Source organism: Micropterus salmoides, unplaced genomic scaffold, assembly GCF_014851395.1.
Source record: "Micropterus salmoides isolate LMB-PRFRI ecotype aquatic unplaced genomic scaffold, ASM1485139v1 Ms_hic_scaffold_289, whole genome shotgun sequence".
In the NCBI taxonomy this organism is placed as follows: domain Eukaryota; kingdom Metazoa; phylum Chordata; class Actinopteri; order Centrarchiformes; family Centrarchidae; genus Micropterus; species Micropterus salmoides.
In genome coordinates this window covers 1-9,819 of record NW_024042139.1, presented here as the reverse complement: position 1 = coordinate 9,819, position 9,819 = coordinate 1, and the positions used below count along the sequence as shown (strand labels likewise).

At 40.4% G+C, this 9,819-nt stretch overlaps 1 protein-coding gene across 1 annotated transcript; it reads right to left on the bottom strand.

The window, feature by feature from the left end:
* Positions 1 to 797: 797 nt before the first annotated feature.
* Positions 798 to 4,197, bottom strand: klc4 (kinesin light chain 4; the record flags this gene model as incomplete). The annotated part of the gene is given in 4 exon segments (XM_038692093.1): positions 798 to 845; positions 848 to 875; positions 1,768 to 1,998; positions 3,911 to 4,197. Coding segments are annotated over 4 exon segments (574 nt in total), but the record flags the coding sequence as incomplete, so codon positions are not given.
* Between the last annotated feature and the right edge of the window lie 5,622 nt (positions 4,198 to 9,819).

Below are 9,819 nucleotides of genomic sequence, written 5' to 3'. Positions count from 1 at the left end.
GACACATTGTAGAAATCCTGGAACTATAAACCAATCTGGTGGGAGGTTTTCTCCCCAGTTGGCCTCCCTCCAGGCTAAATAGGTCCTGACTAATGGGCCTTTACAGCCAACACAGCTTTACTGTCTGGGCTACTGAGCTACTGAAAGACAACCCCATAACACGGGAAGGGGTGGCATGAAGAGTGGGAGCAAAGAAAAAATGGTGTGTGCATGTGTGAGAGAGTGGCAGAGCAAGGCAGGGGAAGTGTAAGTAGAGAGAGATGAAGAAACAAAGATTTATAAGGCTTAGGAAAAGTGCAGAAAAGCGATGCATGGCAGGAGAAAATCTACCACCATATATTGTTTGATATATTCCGACTCTGGGGACATCCACTGACTAGATTTAGGTTTATTGGCGTTGTTGGTGCAAAAGATTTAAGTTTTGTTCCAAGAGGATGAATCAATTTTACAGCAGGGACATTTTAAAAATGACTGCCACCATCAAGAAAAAAATAATATCTAATTTCGAACACAAACCTGCACATCATAGTCACAGCCTTCAACTGCTAAGTGTTAATGTTGTGGAACTTCAACTATTCTATAACACACTTCAGGTAACCATCTTTCAGAATATGCAATACTGCTATTGCTTTAAACATTTAGGACTTAATCTGGGTCACAGACCTGCTTCACTTCTGTGGCCACGTGACAAGTGCAGCCCTACAATCACATCTATGTTCAGGAACTACATTAAACATATTGGGTCCAGGACTGAAAATGCCTGCGTAGAGGGAAGAGGAGGAATGTGGAACACTTACTGCCTGGGGCTTGGTCGTCCTGGTCATCCGGGAAGAGATCGTCCAGAGCTCTTTACTGGAGTCAGAGTCCTTCTCCTCCTGAGAGGATAGTGAGGGAGTGGAGGAGACGGGAGAGAAGGCGGACAGAAATAGAAGACAATGAATGAACTGACCCAATCTTCTTTAAATTCGTAGGAGAGCATTACACACTACTTATTTATCTACTGACATAGTTGTCTGTAGGCCGGGACGCGTCAAGCACATTTCAAAGAGTTAAAATACTCGAGATTGTTTATATTGATAACTTTAAAATTGACTCCGAGTTCAAGGAAGTGAATTAAAAGACAAAATGGAAGGAATCAGTGGGGAGAGAAGGTACACCGAGAAATAAAACTTAAGGAATGAAAACTACATCAAGAAACAATGCTAACTATTCTGGAGGAAGTAAGGCTTAATTTGCCCTTTCTAGTTTGAATGTGATGCATTCTTGTCATGAATCTTAGGGGATTTCTATCTGTTCTCACCGATTAGTCACCATATATATATAGTCGACGTCATGTGAACGGCCTGGAGTCCCTTCATCTGTCCTCTGGCTGGGCATGCGTCGATCAGACTTTTTCCCCTCTAACCCATGACTCAGGGTTCACAGATACAGATTACTGATACAATTCAAGTACTTTCTACCCCCAATTTAAAAATCTGTAGGTATCCCTAAATTAACTTTGACATGAGGTCAAGGATTGCGGTGGTAAAAAAGTCCATGGCCTCTCTAACTAACTTAATGTAATGAATAGAAAAAAACACTTCTGGCTGATACCAGATCTGCTTCATAAGGTCAGTATCCCTGCCAATACAGATCCATAGTGTCAGATCGGTGTATCCCTACCCTGTCACTGGAGTTTCTTTGTTTTGTAATTCTAATTCAGTCATAAGATGTCTGGTCAAACATGTGGGCAGGATAACACACTCTGAAGAAGACCTGAGGACTCACAGATGGGGACAAGTCCTCGTCGTACTTCTTCAGCTGGTTCATGAACTCCAGGTGTTTCTTCTCCTCCTCCAGCTGGGCCACACTCTGCTCGCTCTTCTGCAGTTTCTGCTGCGTCCCGGCCAGCTCGTCCCTCAGCCACTGGTTCTCCTGGCAGAGCCGGCGTACCTGAGCCCGCAGCTTCTGCTTCTCCGACTCCACCGAACTCAGGTGGCTCGACAGCGCCATCATCACCTGGACAAAAAGGAGCAGGTTTTTCTTAACACACAAAGAGTTGCTTCGTAATTTAATAATACAAATAAAACCACATAGCTTGGATCGTGGAGTTATCAAGAAGACATAAATTCAGGTATCGCCAAAAAAACCAAAACACATTGGGGTAATAATATTTATATTAGTTCCTAGTCCTTTACAGATGACCCTGGGCTGAGCATTAGGCTGACTGGGGCTGTATAAAACATTTATACCAAAACTTTTTATTCCTGTGATATTCAAGAGTATCTCAAAAAAAGGATCACAATACCAAAATATAAATAAAGAACTAAAACTAAACTGCCAGGTGTACACTCCCCACCAGAGCCAAAAATGTGTACATTACCGTGAGGCCCTTAGGGTAAAAGCATACACCAAAGAGTATACGGTCTAAGGTGAGAGGCTGGAGGGGTGTAATTAGACCAAGAGTTTGAAGTGTAAAGACATTAGAGGTGCCAGGAGGAAAATGATGCAGAAAAATGTGAATCACACTGTACTTCAGCACAACTGCAAGCTACCCAAAAAGCTGAAGGTGGATATTAAAGTCTGCATGGTGCAGTGTATTGTATATTTAATAGACAAAGCCTGCTGGGAGATGGAGAGGAGATGCTGCGACAGTGAGTCATCAGTGACTCACTGGCCGATGTTTGCCAACTGGGAAATGACACAACTGATTGTTAGCTTAAACTTTCTCTGAAAATTATGTATTTCTAAAATGTTTTATTTCTGAGCTTAGAAGATAAATAAAAGGGTGACACAGGGGTGTTTAAACTTATATATCTGCACTGGAATTTATGTGTATACTTTGTTTTCTTGGTCTGTTATTATTTGCATCACTACAGCAAGACAGATTGCTGTCAGCTAAAGGTCACTTCACACCGGCAGCATTTTTTAAGGTTTCTGGAATATTCTTGAAGTCTGTCAGTCTGAATTCTCATGAATCAAATGTTCTTTCTGCTGTAAAACTTTGATTAATAGCCGGGCTTTTATTTGCTAAAATCACTGAATTGACCCTGCTTATATCTGGACCGTCCATATGGGACAGGCCTTTAATTCCTTTGCACAAAGCTAAAATAGGCTACTAAGAAAAAGTTTATTTCAAACAGTATGAATATTACTTTATTAATAATATCAATACGCTCCAACAGATGGCTTATGCACTTTAATTTTGGCGAAAACAAGCATACCCAACAACAGGTGCAGGGTGTGCAGAGAAAAGAGAGCAGAGAGCAATGGACTTCATGTGACAGTATTAAAAACTTGGATGAATTTTTATAAAGAAGCTGTTTTGATTCTTTTGATCAGTGGACCCTTACAGACTAAAGGAATATAAATAATAAAGGAATGGACACATACGGATGTAACGACAGTTCAAAGGTAGGGAGTCTGCACTTTTTTTTTTTTTCTTGTTTACCATGCCGATAAATCTGAATGAGTTAGGCTTTGGGGCTAATTGTTTCTGTAAATGAACTAAACTAATGAACTGTGGAGAATCTAACCGATCTAACGATATGTAGCATGTCCATACTCTCAAAAGTAGAAATATTTATACTTGTATTCATGATCTAAGCAGCTTAGAACTAGCTAAAGCGGGCAACCCAGCGGGCTTTAACAGGTTTTAACATTACACATAACGTTACCCCACAGCAGGCCAGTTAACGGAGTAGGCGGCTATTGACTTGGTTATTAATGGAAGTTTTACGGTATGTAACGCCTCCTATGGAGCCTACCTGAACTTTTTCTACATTGAATGTCCAATTTTAATCGGAGCCTTGTGGCTGACAGGACAGCTGGTTCAGAGGATAGTGACACCGTAACAAGTTGAAGAACAAGCCTGCTGTTTCAGTTGATAGTGATCAAGACTGGCAGACTCTGGGAAGCTGTAGAGACATACCTGTGCCTCACTCAGCCCGAGCTCCAGCATCTCCAGGGACTTGCGGATCATGTGGGACTTCTCCTCCACCAGGACTCCCTCCTCATCCTGCTTCAGGCAGCGCAGCGTTCCCAGCAGGCCGTCCAGGATGGAGTGGTGCTCCTGCTTCAGGGCATCCAGCCCCTGGATCACCTGCTTGGTCCGGGAGATGATCTCATCCTGGGACAGCTTCTCCCCAGGGTCCTCCTCCTCCTTCACGCACACCATGGTGGACATGTCCTCACGCATCCTGCAGATTTAACAACAGAGGAAGGAAAGCTGATGTCAGAATGATATATTTTGCATGTAATAGGAAACTCTGCTCTGAACTGCTTGAAAACAGCTTGTTTGTAGTCCAGCCTTTTCCCTTTTATCCCTGTGACGTCACATCAAAATGTTCCCTCTGAAACTCTTGCTCCAGTCCATGTTGCTAAGCTGTTAAGGGGAAAATTTACAGCTAAACCAAAGCCATGTTTACTGGCTTCTCACGAAACGCCCTACTCTGCTTCTGATTGGCTAGTAGTCCTTAACTAGGAACTGCGCATGTGCAACTCTCAACAAAGATCTTGCAGAGGCAAGATGTATCACTCCATAGCTAAAATGAAGCCTTCAACCCACAGGGTGAAAAGTGGAGCTGCAGCAATGTGCAGTATGAAAATATGATGTTTTTTTTTTTTAATGAAACCATGTAAACCTGTTCTGGTAGACCTCTAAATAAGATTTTGACCCTGAAAATGAGCATAATATGACCTCTTTAACTAATGCTGTATTATGCAGTATGTCCCAGGAGAGGAGACAAATCAAAACAGTGTATATGTTAGCGCTTGCTGCAGTAAAACTTAAAAGGTCGTAGACAGGACCATTGGGAAAAGGGGAAGTCACAGACTGAGCTTCAACAGAAACTTGTACCATATTGATGAATGTGGAGAAACCATTAATGAGCAAGCACGTAACCTTCAGATGTTTCATTCAAAGTTGTTTCCTCCTGACCTTTTCTGGTCACATGGCCTCTACACAGCCTTTTAAAGCCCTGCCAGTGATTCATCTCTCTTTACGATCAATACTCAGAAAAAGGTTAGACCCATGTGTTTGTGACTGGACATCTCTCGGTTCAGGGGTATCGCTCAGGTTGAGAGAATTAATAAGAAAGGTTCATGCTTCCCTCTCCAAATAAAGTCAAGGTGCCTTTGAGAGAGGAGCTGACTGACCCACCTGCTCTGCTTGAAACGCTCAGTACAGCGTGTGAGCAGCAGCACATTGAGGAACACGGGTTAAAATGTAATGCGGCATTTGTAAAAAAAAATGCTGTTTGAAGTGCTTGAAGTGAAAAAACGGGAGGAGTCATCACTTAAGATGCTTTTAGGAAAGAAAAAATGGGGGACTTTGGTGTAGCTGTGATGAAAAGTTTAACCCAAAACCACAGACACTAAACCTGCAGCCTGCTGACAGTTCAAATCCTGATCTGAGGCTTGTGGGCTGTGTGTGGTTTACTGAAAACGACAGATATGAGGTGAGGATTGTCAAAAAATAAAACTCTGACACAGTGAAAAACTTAACCAGAGAAAGAGTGGCTGCCTCCAGTCTTCACGTTTGTTTTATGGTTTGTTATATAACATATATAACATAAAGTGTAACTCTTATAAATTTAAGTCATCATTTTTATTAGCTTCACCTGTATCTAGCCAGTTTTAATCCAACCAAAACAAACTGCGAAAATATAACACAATCTTAGAAAAAAAAAGTTAGACTTTTAGTTATAATTCAAATACAATTTTATAAATATCAATCCTCCATTGCAGTAAAGGAATAGCAGCCTTAAATGTTCATATTCGTAATTACAATAATAATCTGCTTCTTAGAGCTGCCATAATGCAGTCATAGCACATAATCAGATCCTGAATCAGCCTTGGTGATTAAGGAGGAAGACTACAAGGTGTAGCAGGTAAAACCGATGCTATTATTATGAACATATTAGCTAAACGATGCAGGTTCATATCTGTTCCCCTGACACTGACCCCCAAATCCTCCCCTGACTTTCTTTGTTTTGTATTCATTACACACACACAAACTTAAGAGGATTATGGCTCAGCGCTTCGGCAGCAGTTGTAGCGAGCTGCCTATTAAATCTCGGCAAGCATGATGAACTGAAACTGCAAACGCTCTCTAAGCTGAACAGTTACAGCAATTTACTGCCCAGCTCTGTGAAAAAAACAGAAATTAAACAACTTTAAAATTAGCCTTATCCTTAACAATCTAACATGTTGAAGCAGCGTGCCCACCTCAGAAAAAAAGCTGCTGTGGTACCAGGTGAAGCAGCAGACTTGTCCTGAACTGCCTCAGATTTCACATTTCAGTTCAAGTGTGGAAGAAAGAAAGAAGAAAAATAAATAAATAAATAAAAAACACAACTACAGCTGAAGATCGCCGTGAGCAGACGGAGGAAGAGTTATAACCCTGATCGCTCCATGTGACTCAGCAACCAGCCTGCAGCCTATCAGCTGACAGCAGGGCAGGAAACGGACGCTGTGTGGAGGAGGAGATTGAAAACAGCAGCTCCAGGTGAGCAGAGCTGTGCAGCAGCATGAGGGAATATTCTGTGAAATCAACTTGAAAAAAATGTATAACATGAACCTCACGCCTGAAAAATGTCCTAATATTGTTGGCAAACTGCCAAAAGGCTGATTATTATTATAATTACATGCAAAATGATTAGTATTCATCCTGTTGTTGGTGTTTTACTTGTTTCCCATGTTCTTAAATGACACTTTTATAATGCAATTACTTTCTTAGAAACACCTACAAATAAAAGAATTAGGATTTAATTATAGCTGAGCCTGCTGATTGTTTTCTCGATTAACCGATTAATTGTTTGGTCTGTAAAATGTCAGAATTCAGTGAAAAATGCTTTCTTGTTTAGTCAAATATTCCACCAAATCCTCACAATTAAGAAGCTGGAACAAGTTGACATTATGTTAATTAGGAAAATGCACATCATGTCAGACGCCAGTGTTTCCTTTGCATCCATTCAGCTCCCAATACCTCGCTGTTGTCAATGACCTTAAACACATATCCTTCAAGATGTAATGGTCAAAATAAAAGTTGTTCTTATGTCTCATCTTGTTTCTTATCCTTAACCCTTTGTTATTATTATACTCATTATACTAGTCTGTCCACATCTGCAGGGTTTATGTCAGAGCTGAGAAATTGTTTTATTGTTTCCCTTTCTAGCTGTAACTTCTCTGTCATTCTCTTTCATTATTAAATCTTTCAAAGACAACAGTTTTTGTAACTCAATTATTTGCCCTCAACAGTAATATAATATTTCCATGACCTAAAGCACCCCAAACTGCAAAGAACAAGACAACAACTATCACTGCAGGCTGCGTAATACAGAAGTGAAAGTGACAACGAAAGCCTTTCTTCCTGTTCTGATCCAACAATATTTTATTTCTAGCATCAGATGGGTCTCAGAGCACAAAGCATCATGGGGAAAGCCAGAAAAAACTATTTCTGATGTTAACTTTTGAAATGCAAATAGCTGCCTCGCAGCTGAGCGTCCGGGGATGCTGCAGCTCCTCATGTCTGCAGGTTCAGGCCGTGATATAAGGCAATGGGGAGGCTGAAGACAAATGTGGATGAGGTGGGGGTAGAATATGGATGAGAGGGGGTGGGTTGTGTTTGGGACCAATGAAGAAGAGGAATAGTAAGTGCTTGCTCTGGGCTTCATGCATGAGGATGGCGCTGGTAGCAAGAAGAGCAGCACTATGAGAACAATCTTAGTCAGCGATGTGTGGGCTGATAGTAATGATTCACATCCACATTCAAAAAGAGAGAGAGTCTGAAAGACTTAAAGTTCACTTTACAGGATTCCTTTTTAATTATCCATTATTTAAAGGAAGTTAGAGTTGTTCTATCTGTAACCTGTGAATCAAAACATTTTGAATTTGCAGAAAACTGAAAAGCTATGAGAGCTGCCGCTGAGCACAAATAACACAGCAGAAAAAAAGCTGTCTGACATTTTATCACTTTTTAAAGTTGCTTAATTACACATCCAACAGCTATGGAGCAACATTAGCATTCATTTAAAGTTGTGCCTTTGGCCATGTGACAAATTAAAGTCAGGTTTTAGCTCGATTTTGGCATTTTCACACTAAAACGTTCCACTTTCTTCACCAGTCAGTCTCCAACTTTGCCTGTCTCTACTATTTGGTGCTGGGCAGCCTAGGCTGTGGTGTAAAATGGGTTTGTCAGAGCTTTTTTTCAGGAAACATCTGCCTGTTGAGAGTGGTGACACAAAACAGTGTCACAGTTGGAGTCTGGAAACCAAAAACAAAAAAAGAAGCTAAAAGATGCTATAAAACTGTAAAGTTGGAGGGAACTGCAGAGTGGGCTGATAATTAGTCAAGTTATCCATTATTAATATAAAACATTGATGTTAGCTGCTTTAAAATGATCAAGCTTGTTTACGTATAGGGCTGCAACTAACGATTATTTTCATTATAGATCAGTCTGTCAATCATTTTTACGATGAATCAATTAGTTGTTTGGTCCATAATATATCAGAAAATGGTGAAAAATGTTTATTCCCAAAGGCCAAAGTGATGTCCTCAAATGTCCTGTTTTGTCCTCAACCCGATGATGTTAAGTTTACGGTCATAGAGGACAAAAGAAGCCAAAAAATATTTACATTTGAGAATCAAAATAGTTGCAGATTAATTGCAGCTCTGTTTATTTATATCTTGTACCGTTACTGTTGCACTTTGTGATCATGCTAAACATCAGTCTTACTCAACTATCCAACAGTTACTTGTGACAACATTAGCTGAAGAGGCCACAAAAAGGGTTAACAAATCAGGCTGTCACAGACATGACACGGCTGAAACACAGGAAATAACCAGTTAGATTGGGATCGATACTAAAACAGATTTAGTTGTCTGTGTCCGGTGGACATCAGGAACTACAGGCAACAGATCAATAATGCTGAGGAGGTGGAACAAAACTGCCTAATTCTGTGTAAGTTTATCGGCCTTAAGCTGTTGTGTATATTTGTCATTTCCTTAAATGAGTTTCAGGCTCACTTCTGAAAGCCCTCACATGACAAGACCAATAAAAAAAAAATTATTTCCATGAGCAAGCCTCGGGCGAGAGATTAAATTTATCATTCAAACATCTGAAGTGGTGGCTCTGATCTACGAAGACAGTAGTGGCGTCGCTCGCTCCTCGCTGCAGCACCCCTGAAGGCACCGAGAGAATTTACTGGATTTATTTTGACTTTGATATATAACGTGCTTCAGGACTTTACACTGATTAAGTTTCAGGTTTTAAGACGGTGCTACCAAAACTAGGATGAAGAATAACGCTGAGATGGTAGACCGAATTAGTTCCTCCTGATTTCCTCATTAGGCCCATTTATGTCTCTGCTTCTCTACCAGACATTTCTCATAGCTGATAATTTCACACTATTCAGCTTACATCAGAGCCATCATGAAAGAACTAGTTGTCTGAGTGATATATGACGGCGCCATCGTACCACAAGATAAACATAAATTCAGAAAATCTGTTTAAAATATGCAAATTTTGACAATCTGAAACAAGGGTAGTGGTTTACATTTGATCCTGCTCCGATGCAAAAACCTTAACAATAACTTATATCTTCAATATTATATATTATAACATAAGTTGCAGGACATTCCCTCCATTGACATCTTCCTGTGCCTTACTTGGGATGTCTAATGTGTGTGTAGGTACAGTGAACCGGCACTAAATGTAAAATGCATATCTCTACATCATTTTTGTCTTCTGGAAGTTCATGATCCAAAAGTTATTAGTTATTATTTTATTGACAACCTAAACTCAGTTGCCGTTTATTAAGTGCACTGCGCTAAAGCTAA